Below are 27,321 nucleotides of genomic sequence, written 5' to 3'. Positions count from 1 at the left end.
ATTTTCATCATGATGAGGTGGAACAGGAGATTCTCATGGTGATGAGGTGGAACGGGAGATTCTCATGGTGATGAGGTGGAACGGGAGATTCTCATGGTGATGAGGTGGAACGGGAGATTCTCATGGTGATGAGGTGGAACGGGAGATTCTCATCATGATGAGGTGGAACGGGAGATTCTCATGGTGATGAGGTGGAACGGGAGATTCTCATGGTGATGAGGTGGAACAGGAGATTCTCATCATGATGAGGTGGAACGGGAGATTCTCATGGTGATGAGGTGGAACGGGAGATTCTCATGGTGATGAGGTGGAACGGGAGATTCTCATGGTGATGAGGTGGAACGGGGGATTCTCATGGTGATGAGGTGGAACGGGAGATTCTCATGGTGATGAGGTGGAACGGGAGATTCTCATGGTGATGAGGTGGAACGGGAGATTCTCATCATGATGAGGTGGAACGGGAGATTCTCATGGTGATGAGGTGGAACGGGGGATTCTCATGGTGATGAGGTGGAACAGGAGATTCTCATGGTGATGAGGTGGAACGGGAGATTCTCATGGTGATGAGGTGGAACGGGGGATTCTCATGGTGATGAGGTGGAACGGGAGATTCTCATGGTGATGAGGTGGAACGGGAGATTCTCATCATGAGGTGGAACGGGAGATTCTCATGGTGATGAGGTGGAACGGGAGATTCTCATGGTGATGAGGTGGAACGGGAGATTCTCATGGTGATGAGGTGGAACGGGAGATTCTCATCATGATGAGGTGGAACGGGAGATTCTCATCATGATGAGGTGGAACGGGAGATTCTCATGGTGATGAGGTGGAACGGGAGATTCTCATGGTGATGAGGTGGAACGGGAGATTCTCATCATGATGAGGTGGAACAGGAGATTCTCATCATGATGAGGTGGAACGGGAGATTCTCATGGTGATGAGGTGGAACGGGAGATTCTCATGGTGATGAGGTGGAACGGGAGATTCTCATGGTGATGAGGTGGAACGGGAGATTCTCATGGTGATGAGGTGGAACGGGAGATTCTCATGGTGATGAGGTGGAACGGGAGATTCTCATGGTGATGAGGTGGAACGGGAGATTCTCATGGTGATGAGGTGGAACGGGAGATTCTCATCATGATGAGGTGGAACGGGAGATTCTCATGGTGATGAGGTGGAACAGGAGATTCTCATGGTGATGAGGTGGAACGGGAGATTCTCATGGTGATGAGGTGGAACGGGGGATTCTCATGGTGATGAGGTGGAACGGGAGATTCTCATGGTGATGAGGTGGAACGGGAGATTCTCATCATGAGGTGGAACGGGAGATTCTCATGGTGATGAGGTGGAACGGGAGATTCTCATGGTGATGAGGTGGAACGGGAGATTCTCATGGTGATGAGGTGGAACGGGAGATTCTCATGGTGATGAGGTGGAACGGGAGATTCTCATCATGATGAGGTGGAACGGGAGATTCTCATCATGATGAGGTGGAACGGGAGATTCTCATGGTGATGAGGTGGAACGGGAGATTCTCATGGTGATGAGGTGGAACGGGAGATTCTCATGGTGATGAGGTGGAACAGGAGATTCTCATGGTGATGAGGTGCAGCAGCTGTGGGATACTTCATATCAATATGAAGAGAAATCTGAGGAATGTTTCCACTTTGTTCCATCAGTCACACCATAAATGTTTTTTAAGACGAATTGCGCTGATCTGTTCTCGTTCTCAGACAATAATGTGTTTTTCTTTGAAGAAGACACACAGTAACACATTTCTGTATTTTGACACGTCTGTAATAATCTCATGTCTCAGCTTGCTTCAGGTTACACCTTCAGCCCTTGAAGTTGTGAAGATGTACTGAAGTTATTTTATGTCATTTCAGATGCTAGAAAGAGCCTCACAGTGACAAGATTTAATTAAAAACAGCAGTTTTCTGATGTACTGACCGTCTCGTAGGCGGCGAGCAGCTTGCGAGTCGTCTCGGAGAGGCTGACCAGCTGCTCCAGAGAGGGGTAGCCGTCCTTCAGGACCATGGTGGCCCCCACGGGGCCCTCAGGGCTCTGCAGCCTTGTGGCCAGGCTCTGGATGCACTGCTTCAGCTTGGCCACAGTGGGGAGCCCACACTGCTCTTTGAAACTGGCTGTGGAGCTCTGGAGAGGGAAGATGACGGCAGGGACATGGTTAGATCAGATGTTCCCATCCTGCTGGAAAACTCTGCCTGGAATGGTTTACACACCGGTTTTAACGCTCACACAGGCTGTCCTCTGCTGCCTCCACTTAGAATTAAATCATTCTGAACATCATTTAATCCGCTGAAATCAGCCTGAACTTAAGCGCATTTGGCAAAAAAAAAGGATAAAATATGGCGGAAATACAGAACGGAAAAAAACACAAAGCTTTTGGGATGTTGCTGCAGCAGGTGTGTGAGGATCTAAAGATGAGCTCTGACGAAGATCACTTCACAAAAGCACTAAAAGCACTCGGGTAGAAAACTTCCTCCGTCTAAGCGAGCTGCAGGACGGGTGATTGACACACACCACAGTGTGTGTCTGCATGTGTGTGTGATGGAGAGACAGAGGTGTGATGGATAATAACTGACCCTGGCAGATGAGTGCACAGCTGGACCCAGAGGACGAGGAGGCGGAAGCAGCGATATTCAGAGCTGCATGTGAATGAGCGACTGGCGTTTCTGTGTAGGACTCAGTGTGGGGGTGTCGGTGTGTGTAGGAGGATGTCTGACAGGCTCGTCTGAAGACTTTCTGCTTCATAGCGAGCAGCAACAACAGGATATTTCAATTAAGCCCTGAAATTTTATGTAAATTGAAACAAAAACAGAGAAAAAAATCCACATTTTTAATCCATAATCGGTGAATGATTCATGACGACAGCAAAGCCATGTAAGCAGAGTTTGTTACGAAGAGCTGCGAGGTCCAGAAGAAAACCACGCAGGTGCAGCACACTGAAACTGATGAATAAACAGACTGAAACTTTGTTTGTGTGTGTTTATGAATTGAGGTTCAATGTTTTTATTCGCTTTAAAATGTTCGTTAGTTGCATGATTGCTCGTTTTGATAGAAAATATTTAAAGGGAAACCGTTTAACATTTGACCCAAACATCAGCCTGATGTGACTGACTGATTTTATTTAAGAGGCATACTTACGTGTCCAGCCTCTCTAAACTTACACAACACTATCGACATTAAAAGCAAGAAGATCGCCAACATTCAAACTATTAACTCACAAAACCAGTCGCATCCCAAAAAAACATTTTTGATCTGGATACAGAGTCCTTTGTCTAACGTAGGAACCATAAATATAAGCGTTTTAATGTTTCCAGGGGTGTCCAAAGTCGGTCCTTGAGGGCCGCTGTCCTGCAGGTTTCCCATGTATTCCTGTTCCAACACATCTAGCTTCCACTAAATGGATCAAACAGCCAATGACGTGCACAACTGATTAAGCTCTACTACTAATTAATTAGAATCAGGTGTGTCTGAGCAGGGATACATAGAAAACCTGCAGGATTCTGGCCCTCGAGGACCGGAGCTGGACACCTCTGGTTTAGGCGTATGCTGACATGTCGATCCTTTATTGGCACTTGGGTTGCAGGTGCGTCAGTGTGTATTCTGCGGTTATAAATAGTTGCACTCACCTGGGTGCATCACCTGTCTCAGAGGATGTAGGGGGTGGAGTTAACTTTCTGCTACCCGCTACTTAGGCCTCTCCTTCTTTGAGTTTTGTTTTATTTAGTTGCAAAATGCTGAATAAACATGAAGTTTGTTTTGCTGTGAGACTGAGGACACGTCCACATCAGCCTTTTTGATCAGAATCCGAGATCGTTTGCTCAGAAAGTCGCTTCGTTTGGGGAAACGTGAACGATCCAAATAAATTCTGATCTGAACTTCAAACGCAGGTCTCGGTTTGTTTCAAACCAAATACAGGAAGTGGACTACAAAGGAAAAGTCCCTTCCTGCATGTGGCGTAGCATTGCATTGTGGGTAAATCCACAGCGATGGCGTTAAGGGTCCTCTGCCTCGTCTGGTGTTCATACTGCGTCCATTGTTGCAATAAAAACCAGGGCTGTGACTATATGCTTTTGTCCCGATTTGATTCGATTCTGATTTTTTGGGTGCCGATTCGATTTAAATTACAATTCTCCAATATTGCTGATTTTCTAGATTAAAAACATAAAGAAAGGTATCAAACTTTTTTTTTGCTCGTCATTTTTCTTCATTTTAATCCGGAAAAAACAACACAGTTGTCAGATCATCATTCTGTTGCTATGATGCCCAAGAAAAAGATCAATAAAAAGAATGAAAATGACATAAAATTTTATAGTGGATTAATTTTATTTTGTTGAATAAAAAATGTTAAAATTGTGAAGAAAAAAAATCCCTATTTCCGATTTTGCGATTCGATTTTCCCACCCTTAATAAAAACCCCAAACAGCCATAGTTTGGTCTCCATGTTTAACTGGCAGGTGGAGGAAACAGAGTTTTCTTCTTCACGCCGGTCTGCTCCTCTCTTCTGCTAAATACTAGTGCAGCGCCACCTCTGGTGGGAATGGGAAGATATTATTCTAATGGTTTGACTGGTTTGACCAAAGTGCAGCGTGAACACGATCTCTGTCCGCATGGATACACCCCCCTACAGCTGAGCCGAGTCCCCAGTCGGACCGAGTCCAGCGGACTATCCTGATGTGAATGCACCCTAAAAATAAACAAAAAGTGAGATAAAGAAGCAACACCTTAGTGCGCGTCATCAGTAACTCCCGTGTTTAGCCTGCAGCAGCTGAAGAGAATGGTGGCATTGGACCGTTACCCAAAGACATCTAAGTTTCCATGTATTCTCCAGGAATCTCACCAAACTATGCATTTAATTTCCAAACAGCCAACTCAACATCCCCCCATCCGTCAACCAGAACAAATCAGGCTCTTTAAATCCAATTTTTATCAAAGAACACAGTTCTTATATCATGATACAAAGGACAATAAAACAAAAAATGCCATTCATCCTCGGCAACTCTCGAGTTACACTCAACACATAATCTGTCTTCTTCTTCCATAACGTCCGACTTCCGCCTACGAAGGCAGCACACCTGCTCTAAGCTGAGCACACAGAGACCTCTGTACTCTTCTTACATCACTTGTAACAAAAGGCTTTGTAAAGAAATCTCTTTTATATTGAGCATAACTCCTTAATTTGGGTTTCTCTAATACCTGCACCTTCTACTACTCTTTAGAAGAGTCAAACAGAGTCTGTTTGATTTTTACCCTGTAAACTATTCCTGAATAAATACTGTACATTTGCTGAGGAGAATATTTCTAGAAGCTCCCTTTACTGGAGACATTTGTGATCTTTACCCCAATGGAAAATTTTTCAAGTATGTCAACCATAACATCCCATTTTTATTTCTAAATGACTTTTAAAACAACAAACAGCTGACCAAAGTGCCGTACAGTAACAGCAAGAGATTGGAAATAAATAAAGAAATAAAATAAAATGTTAAAATAAAGAGAGATACATAAAACAGAAAAGTTAAAAGTACATACAAGGACACAGATGACAACTCAGTCTTGCTTAGAAGCAAAAGAATAAAAATAAGTTTTTGAACGACTTTTAAAAGTGATTTGGGAGTGAGTCTGTCTAACCTGCAGTCTGTCTAACCTACACTGTGTCTTTGGGACATTTAAAAGCATCTGGTCCGCTGATCTAAAAGCACGTTGTGGTGTGTAGGGATGCAGCAGGTCGACCAGACACTTAAAAATAAAAGAATCTAAATGAAAGAGTCCATTTCTGGTAAAACAGACAAGACGATTCCATATCTAATCATTTTGATCTTTTGCTTCAGTATACAAAGTTCTCAACCCATGTCTCCCTCTAGCGCCGCCCTGGATGTAAACCGATGCACTATAGAAAATACCTAATGACTCTGTTCTGAACTCGATCACACCCAGGGGAACCTGAAAAACCCCAAACACCTGCTGCATAGAACCAGACAGAAACCACCATAGAATTTAACATCTGGTTAAACACTGAAAAACTTCGTGTGAGTAATAATGGGAGTAATAATAGAGGATTTCTGGGGTCAGTATCCAGTGTTTAATGCGTGTCAGCGCTCCGAGGGGGCTGCCGCCTTCAGAAACCAGACATTGTACCATTGCAGGAGCGGATCCGTCTAACAGCCGCCCCTCTATAAACACAGAGGACTCTGCTTTGTGCTACTTTTCCTCCTCTTCCAACCAAAGTTTGTCTTGGCTGGATGAATTAAAAGTTGAAAACAGTGTCTAAAGGAGGTAAAGAAAGACACGAGTCCACCTCGGAAAAGACTTGTCTGGTCGGAATCTGATGGAAGAACATTGGCCACGGTTATCTGGTGTTTTATAATTTGGAAATAATAACTTGTAATTAAATAATTTGGAATTAATGTATTCTCCTATGAGTTTATATGAAGATAATGATTCCGAATGAAGGTTTACAGGAAACACGTCCTCACTTAATTCCTCTTCAGAGCGGCGGGTTGGGAAGGGTTCTGATTGGACAGAGGGATCACGTGACGTATCACGTATACCGGAAATAAACAAAGTCGGCTCCCTGCTTCTCGTCTTTTCAGTCGTAACTTGTAAAAACTACATAATAAGTACCAGTTTCTCCGCTATTTTTATTATAAATGTGAAGTAGCAGCTCAACACCAACATACTACTTCACTTTCTGCAGCAACTGAGAAGGAGAAGAAAGATAGACCACCGAACACGGGAGGTAAAACAACATCGGGACAGGACAAGGTAACGAGCATGCTCAGAACGACCGGAAACTTAGAGCGGAACAAAGGTTTACATGACAGAGGAATTAAATAGTGCGGAATTAAAATGCGAATAAACCAGACACTTACATTGGAAGTTTAATTCCGAATAGAAATTAGCATCAGGAATTAACTGTTTACATGGTCATTTTTCATCAGTTTAAAGCGGAATTAACTTTTATTCGGAATTAAAGAGGAATTAAAACTCCCATGTAAACAAACGGAGTGAGGATGTAAAACCCTCTGTTTGCCTCGGTGTTATCAGACCGCTAAGTTAGCTCTTTGCCTGTTGTGCAAACGCAGCAACATGTGGTAACATTTTTCATATCTTTCAGCCAGTGTTTATTCAGAACAATGGCAGTAAGTGTCTGATGAGCTGCACAACGTTGCAGGATACGTCTGTGTCTTTTATTTTGTTGTTTAGTAGAAGCTAAATGCGGCTAGTTGAAGCTAATCAGCTACAGAGCAAAGCTAACATGACTAAATCTAAACCTGAATAGCTGAATTCAAACACTTTGCTTGTCAAGGTGTGCAAACACAATTTCCAAAGACAGATGGAGGCATAATTTTGCGACAGTGTTGTGTGTCCTGGAGTGAATGTGGGTGTCAGTGGTTGTTTGTCTCTTTGTGTTAGTCCTGCAAAGGACTGGCAATCTGTCCAGGTTGTACCCCGCCTCTCACCCAGAGACTGCTGGGATAAGCTCTGGCTTCCTCGCGACCCTTAATTGGACTAAGCGGCGTGAATAATGAATAAATGAATGAATGTTGTGTGAAAAGTTACAGCTTTAGTGCCCCTAGTGGCCAAAAGTTGCACAGTATCCCTTTATGTGCATGAAGAAGCAAAAAAGCCCAAACAGGCTTATATCAAGCTTCCACTTAGTCATGGAATTAAGTATTAGACCACATGTTTTTAATTTGTTGTTCATTTTAAAGCCTGTTGTAACTAAAAGTATATGTTACCTGAAAAGTACCAAGAACATGACAAAAAATGCTGCTGCTTACATAAAACTTTCTGCCCCATTAAACATGTTTTTGCTTGATTATATTCCCAGTGTATCTGAGAGGCTTTTCAAGCTGGAAATTGGCACAACTGAGAGAAAGGAAGCAATAAAGCGTCAGATCTCCAAGAAGGACCAGGAAAAAAGTAGGCAATACGGTGCTAGCAAAATGATAGCTGGTTGAAAACAACTTTCTACCCTACGAAATGAGCGTGCACCTATCTGTTTCTGTGTCAGAAATCGTCAACAGACCTCCAGGGAGCTGTCCAGAAATGGGACTTGTACGGCCAGAAAGGCTCAAATATGACTCCTTGAAGCTGGTCTAAAGTCACCAAAGGGCACAGAAGAAGCCCTTCATCAAAGAAAAGCAGAGGAAAGCTCTTTGCTTCATATCTTCAGCTATGAATCCAGTTTTTCGTTGATTTGCACTTTAGACAACTGGAGGAAGCCCAGGGAAGCCTACAAAGCACACTGTCGACAGTAAAACATGAAGGTGGACCAGTGATGATCTGGGGTTGTTTCACTGTGGATGGAAAAGGGTCTTCTTCCATCAGCTGGAAAACTGCCTGGATTTTCCAACAAGACCACGACAAGACCTTACCACAAGAAAAGGTCAGTCAAAGACTGAATGGATGAGTATGATGCTCAGAGTCACCAGATTCAGTAGAAAACCTGTGGAAAATCTTCCAACACAAAATAAAAAAACCAAAGGCACAAAACCAAAGATAATTGGTCTGAATTAGTGCAACAGGACTGTGAGAAGCTGGTGAAGAGCATGCCAGGAAGCATGGCTTCAGCCTTCAGAAACAACAGTAACACTGTTAGGTACTAACTCCTGTGTGTCATGTGCCGAAACAGACAAACTGTGTGAAGGCAGTGTTTATGGCAGTACGATGACATACTTGTAGATGTAAAACCTCACTGACTAAGCTTTTATCATGTAAACCATGGAAAATGGCTAAATATCAGCTCTTAAAATGTCAGAAAAAAATGTAACTTCAGTTGTACAAGCGTTTAAATGAACATGAAACTGAAGAAAACAAGGGTGGTCTGGCACTTTTTAAACGACGATGATGAGAAAAAAATTAAGTGTAGAAGAAATCATAAGAGGCTACATGAAACTGAAGATAATAAAGGTCAAACATCAGCAATCAAATGACCTTCTAAACATCTATTAAACTTTCTATATCAGGACACATTTGCTACTTGATAAATACTATTTCATCATTTAGTCCTTCTGAACTAAAGTTTCAAGTCTTTATGTTGAGCTTCATGGTGTTTCTCACCAAACTCCGGAGCAGAAATGAAGAAAAGTAAAATCCTGGCTATATGACGTGATGAAAGCCCACACAGCCAGTTGAATCGGACCGACGGCGGCTAAGTGTCAGCACACTCAGCTGCGTTTTGGTAGCAATTCAACAAAAGCGAGCCAGAACAGATCATGTGTTCTGACCTGAATCTGGCGAGCTTAAAAGCCTGGTTCCATGACAGCACTAGCCAGCAGATCTGGGCCAGGTCTTGGAAAGGTACCAGAGCTGAGTTAGTTGTTCTGTCCGAATCGTTTTGGCTACCTGAGAAAGAAGGGTTAATGTCAGACTCTGTGCTGGTGTGATAAGGTCCTTCACACATCAGTGTGTCAGTATGGACCATTTGATGCACAAAAGCAGCATGATGTAGAGAAAAGATCTGTTCATGTATTTATGGCTGGGTTGTGTTTATTCATCTAATAATATACAACTTTCTTCAATAGGACGATGAGTTCACTGTCCTCCAACGGCCTCCACAGTCACTAGATCTACATCCAACAGAGCAGCTTTGGGATGAGGTGGAACGGGAGATTCTCCTCATGATGAGGTAGAACGGGAGATTGTCATGGTGATGAGGTGGAACGGGAGATTCTCATGGTGATGAGGTGGAACGGGATATTCTCATGGTGATGAGGTGGAACGGAAGATTGTCATGGTGATGAGGTGGAACGGGAGATTCTCATGGTGATGAGGTGGAACAGGGGGATTCTCATCATGATGAGGTGGAACGGGAGATTCTCATCTTGATGAGGTGGAACGGGATATTCTCATCATGATGAGGTGGAACGGGATATTCTCATCATGATGAGGTGGAACGGGAGATTCTCATGGTGATGAGGTGGAACGGGAGATTCTCATCATGATGAGGTGGAACGGGATATTCTCATCATGATGAGGTGGAACGGGAGATTCTCATGGTGATGAGGTGGAACGGGAAATTCTCATCATGATGAGGTGGAACGGGAAATTCTCATCATGATGAGGTGGAACGGGAGATTCTCATCATGATGAGGTGGAACGGGAGATTCTCATGGTGATGAGGTGGAACGGGAGATTCTCATGGTGACGAGGTGGAACGGGAGATTCTCATGGTGATGAGGTGGAACGGGAGATTCTCATGGTGATGAGGTGGAACGGGAGATTCTCATGGTGACGAGGTGGAACGGGATATTGTCATCATGATGAGGTGGAACGGGAGATTCTCATGGTGATGAGGTGGAACGGGAGATTCTCATGGTGATGAGGTGGAACAGGGGGATTCTCATCATGATGAGGTGGAACGGGAGATTCTCATCATGATGAGGTGGAACGGGAGATTCTCATGGTGATGAGGTGGAACGGGAAATTCTCATCATGATGAGGTGGAACGGGAGATTCTCATGGTGATGAGGTGGAACGGGAAATTCTCATCATGATGAGGTGGAACGGGAGATTCTCATGGTGATGAGGTGGAACGGGAGATTCTCATGGTGATGAGGTGGAACGGGAGATTCTCATGGTGATGAGGTGGAACGGGAGATTCTCATGGTGATGTGGTGGAACGGGAGATTCTCATCATGATGAGGTGGAACGGGAGATTCTCATGGTGATGAGGTGGAACGGGAGATTCTCATGGTGATGTTTGGTAACAGAGATTCTCATGATGGGTGTGCAGCAATTGTGCAATGTTTCATGTCTGTATGTCTTTATCTACGAGAAAGTTTCCACCTTGTTGAATCTAACACTTAAAATTAAGGCAGTTCTTGAGTAAAAAGAGGGTCCAACCGGGTTCTGGAAGGCGGACCTGTAAAGTGGGCAGTTTGTGTCTTGCAACAGACACATTGTGATTTTTGGCTATGTCCACCTGTACTTGTTAATATTCGGTGACAAGCTGGTGGGTGCTGCATGTGCGACCAGCTTCCAGCTCTGGTGGTATTTATAGAACCTTTATTGTCCTCCTCCACTCTTCTCACTGGCTCTTCTTTTGTTGCTTCCTCCTCCTCATCCTCCTCTCTCATTTACCCTGCAGACACGTCTCAGGAAAAGTCTGGTTTCATCTATTCTAACTTTAAGCGCACAGCCTTTCAACAGGACGGCTTCACAGGATTGACAAGCCTCGTTTTGTCCTCGTTAATTCTCCTCGTTTCACTGCAGCCAGGTTGAGTGAAAAAGTGTGAGTTTTTCTCGAAAGACCAAAAAACGCTTTCTTTCCGAAGTTCTCTCAGCAGTTTTCTGTTCATTCAACAGAATCGTATTGGTCAGCAGGCAGTAAATAAAGGGAATGGTGAAGAATAGGCATAAAACACAAGGTTTCTTTCCTTCTTTTTACAGAAACTTAAACCCTTCCTCTGTAAAAACAAAAAAAAAAAAAGGAATTATGGGTAATGTAGTTGAAATCCATTTTTGGAAGTTGAGTGCAGCTGAGAAATGTGTCCTGACAGTGGTGTTTAATTAGTCAGAATCAGTCATTAAGTATCCAGATGGGCCCAGGTTTCAGAATAACTCTTATATAACTGTTGTTCACTCTCTTTAGCTTATCGGAGGTATAAATAAAGCATCTGCCACAGCTTTGGTGTCAGTTTAGTGTCCAGTTTTCAGCACACAGCCGACCAAATTACAAACATTAGCCGCTTCTTTGTGAGGATCATGATCAAATGTTTAGTAGAAATATTGTTTTAACATCAATAAAGAGAACTGTTTTGTTTTTATTTGCAACCTAGAAATATTTTTACCTTACAGCTTAAATATTCGGAGGCTTGGACAGCGGCCTTTCTGTGTGGAGTCTGCATATTCTCCCCATGTATGCGTAGGTTCTCTCTGGGTACTCTAGCTTCCTCCCACCGTCCAAAGACATGCATGTTAGGTTAATTGGTTACTCTAAATTGCCCATAGGAGTGAGTGTGAGTGGTTGTTTGTCTCTGTGTGGCCCCGCGATGGACTAGTGAGCTGTCCACGGTGTACCCTGCCTTTTGCCCAAAGTTGGATAATGAATGATTGAATGAACTTAAATACTCAAGAAGAGACGAAGTTAACCCCTTAAACACCATGTGTATATTCAGAAATTAAATTTGAAATACTTATTTATTTCAGATGGAAAGTATAAGGCTGCTAATTTTTTTTTTTGCTGGGTTTGTTTTCTTTGGGGGTTCGGGTTTAGGTGGTTTACTTAAAAACAACAATAATAATTAATTAGAAGACAACATTAGATAATGGACATTTACTTCTAAAGCCAGTTTCTCTGAAAGTGAGTTGTTTTAGTCAAACTCCATGTGGCAACCAGGAACATCAGATGGTGAGCCAGCTAGGGTAGTAGCTAGAGCAAGAGTACTCAATTTGGACCAGTGAGGTTGACAATCACGCAAGTTTTCCATATATTCCTGCTCCAACATAGCTGAGTCGAATTAATGAGTCATTGTATGGAACTTGATAGGCTATTAGAATCATTTAATTTGATTCATATGTGATTCATTGAAGTAGGAATACATGAAAAACCTGCCAGACTGCAGAATTCATAGGACTAATTTGAATACCCCTGAACTGAGATTGTGATAATAAACAGTTCTGTAAAGACAAAGATCCCTTTGGAACTATGTTTTACATATGCTAGCAGCTGCTAACAATGCTAAAGATCACCCTAGAATGATATTTTACATATGCTAGCAGCTGCTAACAATGCTAAAGATCACCCTAGAACGATATTTTACATATGCTAGCAGCTGCTAACAATACTAAAGATCACCCTAGAACGATATTTTACATATGCTAGCAGCTGCTAACAATGCTAAAGATCACCCTAGAACGATATTTTACATATGCTAGCAGCTGCTAACAATGCTAAAGATCACCCTAGAACGATATTTTACATATGCTAGCAGCTGCTAACAATGCTAAAGATCACCCTAGAACGATATTTTACATATGCTAGCAGCTGCTAACAATGCTAAAGATCACCCTAGAACGATATTTTACATATGCTAGCAGCTGCTAACAATGCTAAAGATCACCCTAGAACGATATTTTACATAGGATAACAGCTGCTAACAATGCTAAACATCACCCTAGAACTATATTTTATATGTGCTAGCAGATGTTAACAATGCTAAACATCACCCTAGAACTAAATTTTACATGTGCTAGCAGATGCTAACAATGCTAAACATCACCATGGAACCACATTTTACATATGCTAGCACCTGCTAACGATGTTAAGTATCACCCTGGAACTTTTTAAAAATGTGTTGCTGCATCAGATTCACAATTAGCTCATATTTTCCATGACATGATAAAACGTTATGGTTCACCTGATATGATGTTTGTCTTTTACATATTATTCAACAACCCAGCTTTTGGATGTGGGGCTGCATTTGTTTGTAGATAAGCGATTTTTGGTTGTGGTTCTCAAGGACTAAGTCCTGCAGGTTTCCCCTAATATAACACACCTGATTCAGACTCAGGTGCTAATTACCCACTGATTTCAGTCAGGTGTGTTGTTGCAGGGAAACTTCTACAACCTGCAAGACACCGGCCCTCGAGGACCAGGCTTCTCTCCATCACGAATAAAAACTAATCCCAACCCCAAATGGAATTCATACCACATATGGATACATTCTTGTCTCACCTGAGCGTCCTCTCGCAGGTCAGTTGCTTCTTTGACGGGGCCACTGGCTTGTTTAAAGGTCTCGTCTACCACCTTTACGCCGGTGTGCCTCAGCGTCACGTACTCCCTTCCTCGCCGCCCCACCCTCCGCACAGACAGCCCGCGCCGATAGGCCTTCCCTCCTCCTCTCCTGTTGGTGATCGCCACGTGGACAAACAAGCTCGTATGGGGTAAGGGGTCTCCCGCCAGGCCCAACAGGGGCACGTTACGGTAGCCGGGTTGAAGGCACTCGAAGGCTACGCTGTACTGTCCAATGAAATCGTCTCCGATGTAGTCATCGTCTAGCACCACAAAGCGCAGCAAGGCCAGCTCCGGCATGTTCACCTGCACACAAGAAACAGAAAACATGGACATGAAACCCAGCCGCACCCGACAGAAAAGATGTTCTGACCAATGCTAACAATCCTCAATGTTACCTATCACCTGTCTCATATGTTTCTAAATCCAGTTCATGCTCATAAACAAGGATCCTTTTCACAAAAAGATCTGAAAACAGAGGTGGGTTATAAAGCATCTTAAACATTGCAGGATAAAAGTGACCCTGAGGCAAGATTATCCTTCAAAATACTGTGCCAAGTCTTCAATGATCATAGTGCTACAGGTTTGAGATGTTTCCCTGCTCCAGCACACCTGATTCAAATTAGATAAGTCTCCTCAACAGTAGAGCTGCACAATATGTAGTTTTAGCATTGTTGCTGCAATGTACCTGAGTGCAGTAGTCACATTTCAGGTCCTGCAATGTTAGAGGCAAATGTTCTCATAAATTTCAATGGTACCTGACAAATGCACGCGTTTGTTTATTGCCAATAACAATAAACAAATGTGTATGGTTAGCATACTTCATGTTTGCACATAAAGGAATGAAACATGTACTCATGACCATGCACAATAAAACTTAATGACAAAGCAAGAATAACTCTCAGATACAAAAAAAAAACAAAAACATACATGTAACCCTCACAACAAGATGTAAAGGGGTTCATTTTTAACAAGACGGCAGCAGTGCAATGTAACTTAATATGCTTTCCAAGTCATCTGCTAAAAAATACTTTATTTTTTCATACTGCAATACACAGTTAAAAAAAAATAAAGGGAACACTTAAACAACACAATGTAACTCTAAGTCAACCAAACTTCTGTAAAATGGAACTGTCCACTTAGGAAGCAACACTTACTGACAACCAATTCTACATGCTGTTGTGCAAATGGAATAGAGAACAAGTGGAAATTGGCAAGACACACCCAATCAAGGAGTGGTTCTGCAGGTGGTGACCACAGACCACTTCTCAGGTCCGATGCTTTCTGGCTGATGTTTTGGTCTGAATGCTGGCGGTGCTTTCACTCTAGTGGTAGCATGAGACGGCGTCTACAACCCACACAAGTGGCTCAGGTAGTGCAGCTCATCCAGGATGGAACATCAATGCCAGCTGTGGCAAGAAGGTTTGCTGTGTCTGTCAGCGTAGTGTCCAGAGCATGGAGGCGCTACCAGGAGACAGGCCAGTACACCAGGAGACGTGGAGGAGGCCGTGGGAGGGCAACAACCCAGCAGCAGGACCGCTACCTCCTTCTTTGTGCAAGGAGGAACAGGAGGAGCACTGCCAGAGCCCTGCAAAATGAGCTCCAGCAGGCCACAAATGTGCATGTGTCTGCTTAAACAGTCAGAAACAGACTCCATGAGGGTCGCATGAGGGCCCGACGTCCACAGGTGGGGGTTGTGCTTACAGCCCAACACCGTGCAGGACGTTTGGCATTTCACCACCATCACCAAAGATTGGCAAATTCTCCACTGGCGCCCTGAGCTCTTTACAGATGGAAGCAGGTTCACACTGAGCACATGTGGCAGACGTGACAGAGTCTGGAGACGCCGTGGAGAACGTTCTGCTGCCTGCAACATCCTCCAGCAGGACCGGTTTGGCAGTGGGTCAGTAATGGTGTGGGGGGGCATTTCTTTGGAGGGGCACACAGCCCTCCATGTGCTCGCCAGAGGTAGCCTGACTGCCATTAGGTACCGAGATGAGATCCTCAGACCCCTTGTGGGACCATATGCTGGTGCGGTTGGTCCTGGGTTCCTCCTAATGCAAGACAATGCTAGACCTCATGTGGCTGGAGTGAGTCAGCAGTTCCTGCAACATGAAGGCATTGATGTTATGGACCGGCCCGCCCGTTCCCCAGACCTGGATCCAGCTGAGAACATCTGGGACATCATGTCTCGCTCCATCCACCAACGCCAAGTTGCACCACAGACTGTCCAGGAGTTGGCAAATGCTATAGTCCAGGTCTGGGAGGAGATCCCTCAGGAGAACATCCACCGCCTCATCAGGAGCATGCCCAGGCGTTGTAGGGAGGTCATACAGGCACGCAGAGGCCACACACACTATTGAGCCTCATCTTGACTTGTTTAAAGGACATTACATCAAAGTTGGATCAGCCTGTAGTGTGTTTTTCCACTTTCATTTTGAGTATAAACCCAAATCCAGACCTCCATGGGTTGATATGTTTGGTTTTCATTGATCATTTTTGTGTGATTTTGTTTTCAGCACATTCAACTATGGAAAGAACAAAGTATTTAATAAAAATATGTCATTCATTCAGATCTACGTGTTACTTTAGTGTTCCCTTTATTTTTTTTTAGCAGTGTATATCTGTAGCAGTGTCAGTCTTTCATACACACACACACACACACACATAGATATAGAGATTAATATTTTTGGTTAAGTCGCACACCAGTATAAACTGTATGCACATACATATATATGTATGTATTTATAAGGGTGGTATAATACAGGGAGAAGTAGATAAAAACATACAAAAGAGCTGATAAAAACTGCAAACATGCAGGCTGCTGCTGACAGTCATGAAAAGGAGGGCTGAGCTTTTCCATTAACCTCACCACAGACCACAATAACACCTGCAACCATGGTAACCATACACAAAGATGAGAAGAGCTGCAGCTGAAAATGGTTAGAAAACGTGTTTCTAAAAAGCAGCATGTCGTCCAATATTACCATTATCGTGATTATTATTTTTATGCTACAAACAGAAACGGTTTTTACTGCACTTTAGTTAAAATGTGCTTTAAAAAAAACTAATCCTATTTGTAAAACAACAGTTTTGTTGTATTTCATCAAACACCTCCTCGCTCTGCACCAAAAAAAAGACACACAGACAATAAAACAAAGGGAAATCTGCTTTCCTCTACAAAGAAAATCAAACCGTTTACATCTCCGAGGCGATCATCTGAAAGGCAAAGTTGATTAAACTTTAATGGTTTGTCACCTGAGGAGACGCTGCTGCTAAGACAGCCTTTAAATGCACCCGTTCATTATTCATCAGCTCCTGATTTGGAATCATTAAGCCAAAGGTTATCAGTCGGAAAAGTTGCGCTTCATTAATTGTTTACAGCAGCAACAGATGAACAAAATTCATCACAAGGCCACGTTACTCAAAGCCTGCAAGATGCAGGGATAACGTTAATTACATGGCAGGCTGACCAGAGCATCCCAAACTTGTTTGATATATTCAGATCACACCTTGAAAGGGCTTTACCTCCAGCTAATCAGGCTACAAACACCCAGCCGTGTAAACACAGACACAAAAGACGAAGCAGACACCGGGGAGTGTGTGTCTGCATATTCATACTGTGTGAAGTTAACAATAATGTGTCTGGATTACAGCTCAGCACGAACATTTGCATTTCTATTTTCAGTCCGACTCGACTGAGCAACTTAATCCTCATATACATGTAAACGTTGCAACACATGAGCCTTGTATGTTCCAGTGAAGCTGAAGTCATTAAACTCCATCCAAACCCTTTTTAATTAAGTCTTAACCTCCAAACACACCGTGTTGTAAAAAATAAACCAGAAATAATCTGCTTTCTTTGCTTTAGATTGACTAACATCATCAGCTGTATAGTTCCCTGAAAGTAATAAGTCATTTTCAGATTACCTTTGTTTAATCTTTTATTAACTTTATCAGCAGGTACCGTCGAGCTGAACACGCTTTTGTCGACGTTAAATCATTGATGGGGTAAAAAAATTCACTCGTTTACTAGAAAGAGATGAAAAATAAAAAGTTTAATAAGAGAAAAATGAAATTAAAGCTTGAATTTCCTCTTTTCTGTTTCACACCTTCGCTTAAAAGTCTCAACCAGTTTTACAGATTCAGTTCAATTCACAGTTTATTTTCACACACGCACACACACACACACACACACATACACACACACACGCACGCACACACACACACACACACACACACACACACTGAAAACAACTGCCACCATGTTGCGCTGTGAAACACGGAACACGCTAAGCTTCAAACCAGAAAAACAGGAGTCCTAAGACACCTCCTGACACAGTACAGCTTTGTTTTCATGGCAGCTTACTCAGCTCAACACGGTCCACTGATATGACCAGACCAGAGTCAGGACCATTCCCAGGATCCTAAACCTGGACCAGACCAGAGTCAGGACCATTCCCAGGATCCTAAACCTGGACCAGACCAGAGTCAGGACCATTCCCAGGATCCTAAACCTGGACCAGACCAGAGTCAGGACCATTCCCAGGATCCTAAACCTGGACCAGACCAGAGTCAGGACCATTCCCAGGATCCTAAACCTGGACCAGACCAGAGTCAGGACCATTCCCAGGATCCTAAACCTGGACCAGACCAGAGTCAGGACCATTCCCAGGATCCTAAACCTGGACCAGACCAGAGTCAGGACCATTCCCAGGATCCTAAACCTGGACCTGAACAGAGTCAGGACCATTCCCAGGATCCTAAACCTGGACCAGACCAGAGTCAGGACCATTCCCAGGATCCTAAACCTGGACCTGAACAGAGTCAGAACCATTCCCAGGATCCTAAACCTGGACCAGACCAGAGTCAGGACCATTCCCAGGATCCTAAACCTGGACCAGACCAGAGTCAGGACCATTCCCAGGATCCTAAACCTGGACCTGAACAGAGTCAGGACCATTCCCAGGATCCTAAACCTGGACCAGACCAGAGTCAGGACCATTCCCAGGATCCTAAACCTGGACCTGAACAGAGTCAGGACCATTCCCAGGATCCTAAACCTGGACCTGAACAGAGTCAGAACCATTCCCAGGATCCTAAACCTGGACCAGTCCAGAGTCAGGACCATTCCCAGGATCCTAAACCTGGACCTGAACAGAGTCAGGACCATTCCCAGGATCCTAAACCTGGACCAGACCAGAGTCAGGACCATTCCCAGGATCCTAAACCTGGACCAGACCAGAGTCAGGACCATTCCCAGGATCCTAAACCTGGACCTGAACAGAGTCAGGACCATTCCCAGGATCCTAAACCTGGACCAGACCAGAGTCAGGACCATTCCCAGGATCCTAAACCTGGACCAGACCAGAGTCAGGACCATTCCCAGGATCCTAAACCTGGACCAGACCAGAGTCAGGACCATTCCCAGGATCCTAAACCTGGACCAGACCAGAGTCAGGACCATTCCCAGGATCCTAAACCTGGACCTGAACAGAGTCAGGACCATTCCCAGGATCCTAAACCTGGACCTGAACAGAGTCAGGACCATTCCCAGGATCCTAAACCTGGACCAGACCAGAGTCAGAACCATTCCCAGGATCCTAAACCTGGACCAGACCAGAGTCAGGACCATTCCCAGGATCCTAAACCTGGACCAGACCAGAGTCAGGACCATTCCCAGGATCCTAAACCTGGACCTGAACAGAGTCAGAACCATTCCCAGGATCCTAAACCTGGACCAGACCAGAGTCAGGACCATTCCCAGGATCCTAAACCTGGACCAGACCAGAGTCAGGACCATTCCCAGGATCCTAAACCTGGACCAGACCAGAGTCAGGACCATTCCCAGGATCCTAAACCTGGACCAGACCAGAGTCAGGACCATTCCCAGGATCCTAAACCTGGACCTGAACAGAGTCAGGACCATTCCCAGGATCCTAAACCTGGACCAGACCAGAGTCAGAACCATTCCCAGGATCCTAAACCTGGACCAGACCAGAGTCAGAACCATTCCCAGGATCCTAAACCTGGACAGGACCAGAGTCAGAACCATTCCCAGGATCCTAAACCTGGACCAGACCAGAGTCAGGACCATTCCCAGGATCCTAAACCTGGACCTGAACAGAGTCAGAACCATTCCCAGGATCCTAAACCTGGACCAGACCAGAGTCAGGACCATTCCCAGGATCCTAAACCTGGACCAGACCAGAGTCAGGACCATTCCCAGGATCCTAAACCTGGACCAGACCAGAGTCAGGACCATTCCCAGGATCCTAAACCTGGACCAGACCAGAGTCAGGACCATTCCCAGGATCCTAAACCTGGACCAGACCAGAGTCAGGACTATTCCCAGGATCCTAAACCTGGACCAGACCAGAGTCAGGACCATTCCCAGGATCCTAAACCTGGACCAGACCAAAGTCAGGACCATTCCCAGGATCCTAAACCTGGACCTGAACAGAGCCAGGGACCAGCCCAGAGACGCCGGCTTCTCTGGACCTGAGCTTTTCTGAGTTTGACGGATGCAAAGTGGTCTGATGAGTCCACCTGTCAGACTGTTTTTGGGAACCATGTGCGTGGTGTCCTGCACGCCAATGAAGAAGACTCTTCCCGTTTGGCCAGGAGGAGGCCGCAGAGGAAGAGCAGGGTTAGTGGATGACCTGTAGGTCTGTGAAGCTCCATTAAATGCTGAAACGTTCATACAGGTTCTGGAGCAACAAGCCGCATCCAAGCAACGTGACTTTCAGGGACATCGCTGCTCATTTCAGCAAGACGATGCCAAAATATTGCTTTCATTTTGTTCCATCAGAGGAGAACCTGATGTAACCGGACTGATGATGAATGCAGTTTGCAATATTTATGAAATCTCCAACCTCTTCACCTGAACACTCAATGAAGCATGGATGACATGGTTCCATCGGAGTTATGGAGCCTTTTAAGTCCACGCTGGTTACTGTTGTTGCAACAGGGGATGCGCTAAAATGTTTGTTTGAATGTGACTCACATTTTCATTGTTAGACTGGTGTCATTTTTACAGACTGCATCTTTAAACAGGTCAAAAATATAAAAGAAAGTGTATGGTTTTTTTTTTGTATTTTCATCAAATCAGCTTCTGATGTTTAATTAAAATCTCTGGAAATTGTGTCAACTTATAAAAAAGGGTTTTAAAACTCCTTTAAAGGCCTGAGGATGAAGATAAATATCCATACAACCCAAAACATCTTCATGTTAACAGCAGGAAGCAGCATCAGCCAATCATTTCCTACAGAAATCCTGCCCAAGCTCGTATCTGTGTGTCAACAAGAATAAAAGCTCCGCCGCCGTATCAAATCTTCCGATTTGGAGGTAAACAAACAGAAGCAGCAGTTGAGACTGGGATAAGGAAGATTACGCTTTTTATGTGCCTGAAATTGTTCAATTAAAAGGTTGATGTGAAGACAACGAGCGCAGCGCAGCAGTAAAAAAGCCTCTTGAGACGCAACTTTACAGCCGAACGCTACGACAAAAACAGCAGGAAGGTCTTTCATTCATCTCAGGGTTTGTATTCATCACTCAGCCTTCGCAGCTTTCAGAGAGACCACAGCTGACGCCGCTTTACCAGAACATTTCAACAAATCTCTGAACCATCGTTAAAGAGGCAGCGGCTCATTGAAACACTGGCTGATGACGTCCAGTCGCTCACAAGCAACAGAAAAATCCACCTCCTTCTCGTCCATGAAGGTGTTTCAGACACATTGTGGTCAGGCCGTTGTCATGATGACCGATGGAAAACCCATGTCAGAACCATTCCAGACCTCAGGCATCACCTATGACTCAGCCTTGACTCGCCTCTCCAACTGCTTCTTGACCATTCGTGTCAGGTGTTAAGAAACATCTCACATGTTGTGCAGGTAGGTGAACGACAGACATGTGACCTCTATAACACCAACGGCGGCTTGCAGAGCGTTGGAGCAGGAAATGCTTGGGATGAATTACAGCTGAGACGTCTGTAAAGCTAAGAGAATAAACTCTAGGATTAAATTCAATCCTGGTTTTTATAACGTTTCCATAAATGAATTTTAAAGGGATACCGTGCTACTTTTAGCCACTCTGGGCGCTGAACCTGTAACTTCCCACAAGCTACACAACTGTCGCAAAATCAGTCTCCAGCCGTCTTTGACCAGATGACAGTGAATAATTCAGATTAGGAAACTTTTTTAACCATTCTTCAGCGTTAAAGTCCTGGCCGAGGGGTGCGTTTCTGTTGAAGGAGTCATGTTAGCTTTAGTCTGTAGCCCCTCTCTCTTTATCTCTTTCACTTTTCCTATGAGGTGTTTTCTCTTCTTTCTCTTTCTGTCTCTCTTCTGTCCTCTCCGGTCCAGCAGTACAAACTCTACAAGATTTCAGCTTGTTGGTCTGAGTATTTACTGGGATTTTCACACACAACCATCTCCAGAGTTTCCAGAGAAGGTCTGAAGAAGAGAAAACATCCAGATGTTGATGTCAGAGGTCAGAGGTCAGAGGAGAATGGTCAGACTGGTTGGAGATGATGTCCAACCCGTCCAGCCTGGAAGCAGATGGTCTCCAGCAGCAGAAGACCACAGCGGGTTCCCTCCTGTCAGTACGAACAGGAAACTGAGGCTACAATTCACACAGACTCACCAGAACTGGACAATAGAAGATGGAGAAACGTTGCTGGTCTGATGAGTCTCCAGTTCAGCTCCACATTCACATGGTAGGATCAGAATCTGCTGGAAACATCATGACAACATGGATCCATCCTGCTTTTGTTCCCCTTAACGTGGCGTGGTTCAACCACCACAGCCTACCTGAGTACTGCTGACCGTGTCCGTCCCTTAATGAGCATCAGGATCATCATCTGGTACCAGAAATATCACACTGCAGACATAGTTTACACACTAAAACACAGATCTGGGTTCATAGCCAAACTCCTGATGACACTAAATCTGCTTCTATTTAAAGAGGCAGAGTCGTGAAATTCTCCTGTTTTCACCGTTTCAGCTGCAGAGGTTTGAAGAAAAAAATCATGGAAAATTTAAACTATATGAGGAAACACCAGGTTTGGCCCCCGCTCACTATTTATCCAACGGTGAGTGTTTACATCTGAACTGTATAAACGAATATCAGTCTGATGGTCTTCACAGGTCCAAATCTCAGGTCCAGACCTCTGGAAAAACTGTCCGTGTTGCTATAAAACCATTCTGAATTATTTATATGTTCACAGCAGGATTTATGCTGTTTCTGATGATGCCCTGCCTGGATTCAAGCCGTTCACGCCGTGTTGGGACATTAAATACTCTGTTCCACAAAGCACATGTGAAAGAAAGCTCATAATGTTCCACTAAAGAGTCGTTTCCTCCTGACACCTTAAGAAATGTGTAATTCTTCTGCTGCTTCTTTAAATAAAGCCAAACATGTGCATTTTGCTTCCAACGCTGCACCTGAACGTGTCATAAAACAAGCCAGGCGTCAAAGCGAAGGCCGCGGCGCCGAAACAAGCGTCTGAAGAAAGACACATTTGCTCCGGAACAGAAAATCTGACAGCGGACAGCTTGGAGGAGAGCCGAGCGTCTGACGTTGAGATGTTTTCTAAGCAGGAAATAAAACCGTGTCGCTCAGCCACGTCCGCACACACACGGCGTTCGTGTGAATGTTTTTATGAACGTGTGAGTCTGTTCTGGTTTGAGGTGGAGAGGCTGCTGATGGATGAAGGAGCAGAGAACATAAACCAAAGACCCAGACTCCATGAGTGTGTGTGTGTGTTTATACATCTTTGTGAGGACTGAAATGGTTTTTACTTTTAGAAGCGTGCAGATAATCTCCTACAAGACATCCAAAGTTAACAGTGAAGGCCTGCACTGCACTCTGAGAGGTTTTATGGCAAAAAAAAAACTCCCTTCAGTCGCCATGGAGACCATTTGCTCACAGTTTAGCATATCTGTTGCTGCTTGAAGTGTTATCTCAGAAAACTGGTGCGCAGACAGCAAAACTGTCCTGTCGGACGGAGAAGAGATACTTACGGGACGCGATAAAATAATGTAAAAGTTGTTTTTCATTTTGCAGACGACAAACAGGATGCCGAGCCAACAGGAACGTTGGGTCACTGCTGTGATGTTCAGGGACGCCTCGCATTCGTCACATATGGAGGTTTAAATCTTCTGCAAGCGGTTTAGAGGAAATAAACTACACACACACACACACACACACACACACACACACACACACACATATATATATATATATATATATGTATATATATATATATATGTATATGTATATATATATATATATATATATATATATATATATATATATATATATATATATATATATATATATACATATATATATATATATATATATATATATATGTATATATATATATATATGTATATGTATATATATATATATATATATATATATATATATACACACATACATATGTATATATATATATATATATATATATATATACACTATTCACAAAAAGTTAGGGATATTCAGCTTTTGGGTGAAATTTCACAACAAGCCTAAAATGCATTCAAACCTGTACAGATGAACTTAATGTGATCTTCTCTAAGCTTTTAAATGCACATGTCCAACTGTTAAATGTTTCAATAAATTTTGCACAAGTTGCTGTTCTCTAACAAGGAGCTTAACGGCAAAAATCACGGCAGGTGTGTGATCCTTGAATTGACCAATAAATGTCCTGGTTCAATTAGAGCTGGTGTTTAAACAGTTGTCCTCATCATGCTGTTCACATTTTGACATCATGAGACCAAGACGACACCTAACAATGGAACAACAGTCCCTTGCCATTGCGATGCTTCAAACAGGACGTTCTCAGACAGAAGTGGCCACTGAGCTTGGAGTGTCACAGAGTGTCATCAGCAGGTTGCAACAGAGATATGGAGAGACTGGAAGAGTCACAGAAAGGCCTAGAAGTGGACGTCCTTTGGCCACATCCCGTGCTGATGACCGCTACATTGTGAACACTGCCCTGAGAAACCGGATGATGAATGCCACTCAACTCCAGGCACGTTTAAGAGAGGTGAGAGGCACCCAAGTGTCACGTCAGACCATTCGAAACCGTTTCCATCAGCGTGGTCTGCGTGCTAGACGACCTGCACGGGTACCTGACCACACCACCAGGCACAGGCATCATCATCTTGCATGGGCCAGGGAGCATTTACGCTGGACGAGGAACCAGTGGGCCTCAGTGCTGTTCTCTGATGAAAGTCGATTCACACTGAGCAGAAATGATGGCCGGCAACGATGTTGGAGACGTCAGGGAGAGCGCTATGCATCAGCCACTGTTGTCACCAGGCCAGCTTCTGGTGGTGGCGGTGTTACAGTGTGGGCAGGGGTGTCCACTTGGTACAGAACTGCCCTACACTTTGTGAATGGTACAGTGACAAGCCCATACTACCTGAATAACATCATTAATCCAGTGATTGTGCCCCTACATGAACAGCACAGGCCTAATTTCATCTTCATGGACGACAATGCTCCTGCTCATCAAGGCCGCATCATCAGGGAACGGCTGTTGGAGACTGGTGGACCTCAAATGGAACGGCCTGCACTCTCTCCAGACCTGAATCCCATTGAAAACCTGTGGGATCAGCTGAGCCGTCGTGTAGAGGCTCGAGACCCTGCACCCCAGAACCTCAATGACCTGAGGGCTGCCCTTCAAGAAGAGTGGGATGCCATGCCTCAGCAGGCAATAAGTTGCCTTGTGAACAGCATGAGACGTCGTTGTCAAGCTGTAATTGATGCTCAAGGGCACATGACGAGATATTGAGACGTTCACATTTTTTGTTGTGGTGTAACTACCATTGTTGTTACCTTTTGTGTTGAATGAATTTTTTGAGATGAGGAAATCAGTAGTGCATCCTTCTACTTAAATGTCTTACTTTTATGATATTATATCACTGTAGCATGAACATATTGCATTTTCCATAAATTTCACCTGAAAGCCAAATATCCCTAACTTTTTGTGAGTAGTATATATACATACATATATATACATATATATGTATATATATATATATATATATATATATATATATATATATACATATACATATATATGTATATATATATATATATATATATATACATATATATGTATATATATATATATATATATATACATATATATATATATATATATATATATATATATATACATATATATGTATATATATATATATATATATATATATATATATATATATATATATATATATATATATATATATATATATGTGCTAACCACCTTTTTGTTGCAGAAAAATGTTTTTCATCTGTTTCCACATGGATCTACTGATTAAAAAAGGGATTAAAAGTTTCCACACAAACGGCTGGTATTGATCGTTCTGGGTGTTTATGAAGGTCCTAACACCTGCTGCTCTCTAACATCCTACAAACAGAGTAAAGTCTTGTCTCTGACAATTAACATGAAAGTCGATTAAAACCAAGTCTTTTCATTCGTCTCCTGGTTCTTCCTGAAAGAAGCTGAAGAATGATTGGTGGTTTGTTCCAAGGTCGCAGTCGGGTTTAGTTCAGCATCGTGTGGAAACCTGCACAGGTCAGTGTGTCACATCAGGTGTAAGTGTAGCCTGGTGGGAAGAAAAGCTGAAGATTCATGCATGGATTCACCAAGCAGACAGCTCCACCAGAGTGTGTGATCATCTGAATGCATGTGTGAGGGCATCAGACATCACGACTCCAGTCCCGCTCGCTCTGCTTTTGCTATTTTTGCCCGTTTTTCTGTAGATGACTCGAGGCTGAGCAGAGCAGCTCTGTGGCCGATAATTCAATCAATTTCAAAAGAAAAGGCTGCAAAGAAATATTATCTCAGCCTGAATCTCTGTTCTTACATCATCCTCACAACCGCAGCCCACTCTGACATTACTCCCTCTTCACACTCCCAGAAGCATACCCTGCCTGTTTATTTTACTCCTTTTAAAGTATTAAATCCACATTTCTACCACTTTGATAAAAGCTTCATCTGAATAACACAACCATTCGTGCTGTAAAAAGCAACTGCAAGTGGATTTCCAGAATACACTCCTGACTGGGAAAATTAAAAGACTGTCCACACTGAGATAAAGAAGAAACGTTTAAAACTCAGCAGCCCATTAAAAATTGATTTCATATTCATCTCATAAAGACAGAAAAAAGAGAGAAAATTCAACATGTTAATGTGATGTAGCGGAACCACTGCGAAAAACTGGAAGTATAAGAAAAAATTAGAAAAACATCGAACAAAACACTGAAAATAAGAACAACAGGAACAGCGGCTAACGTGGTTAGCATGTTTATCCCTCTCTAAAAACTAAAAATGGAGGGGGAAAAAAAAAGGTTTTCCCCCATTCTGGCTTGAAACTGCCTTTTGGTCTTTATGTACAACTTTAAAGTATTATTTTTATCAGTGTACTTTATGGTTTATTTGACAGCGACGTTGTGCAATTACATGACAGCACTGGTGTTAGCTTAGCACTAATTAGCATCTGCAGTCTCTGGACATGTAAACAGAAAACAGTAATTACACA

General features: G+C 43.5%; 1 protein-coding gene across 1 annotated transcript in view; it reads right to left on the bottom strand.

Annotated features, from left to right (window-relative positions):
- Positions 1 to 27,321, bottom strand: part of plcl1 (phospholipase C like 1) — a gene marked incomplete at its 5' end in the record, with an annotated part of 145,340 nt that overhangs the window by 17,061 nt on the left and 100,958 nt on the right. Inside the window, 2 exons of the mRNA XM_079253692.1 lie at positions 1,951 to 2,154; positions 13,706 to 14,068. Coding sequence (XP_079109818.1) covers positions 1,951 to 2,154; positions 13,706 to 14,068 — 567 coding nt within the window. The remainder of the gene's footprint in view (positions 1 to 1,950; positions 2,155 to 13,705; positions 14,069 to 27,321) is intronic.

Source organism: Telmatherina bonti (genome assembly GCF_933228915.1).
Source record: "Telmatherina bonti genome assembly, chromosome: 15".
NCBI lineage: Eukaryota > Metazoa > Chordata > Actinopteri > Atheriniformes > Telmatherinidae > Telmatherina > Telmatherina bonti.
Note: the sequence above shows the minus strand (reverse complement) of the source record. Positions and strands in the feature narration are given on the sequence as shown.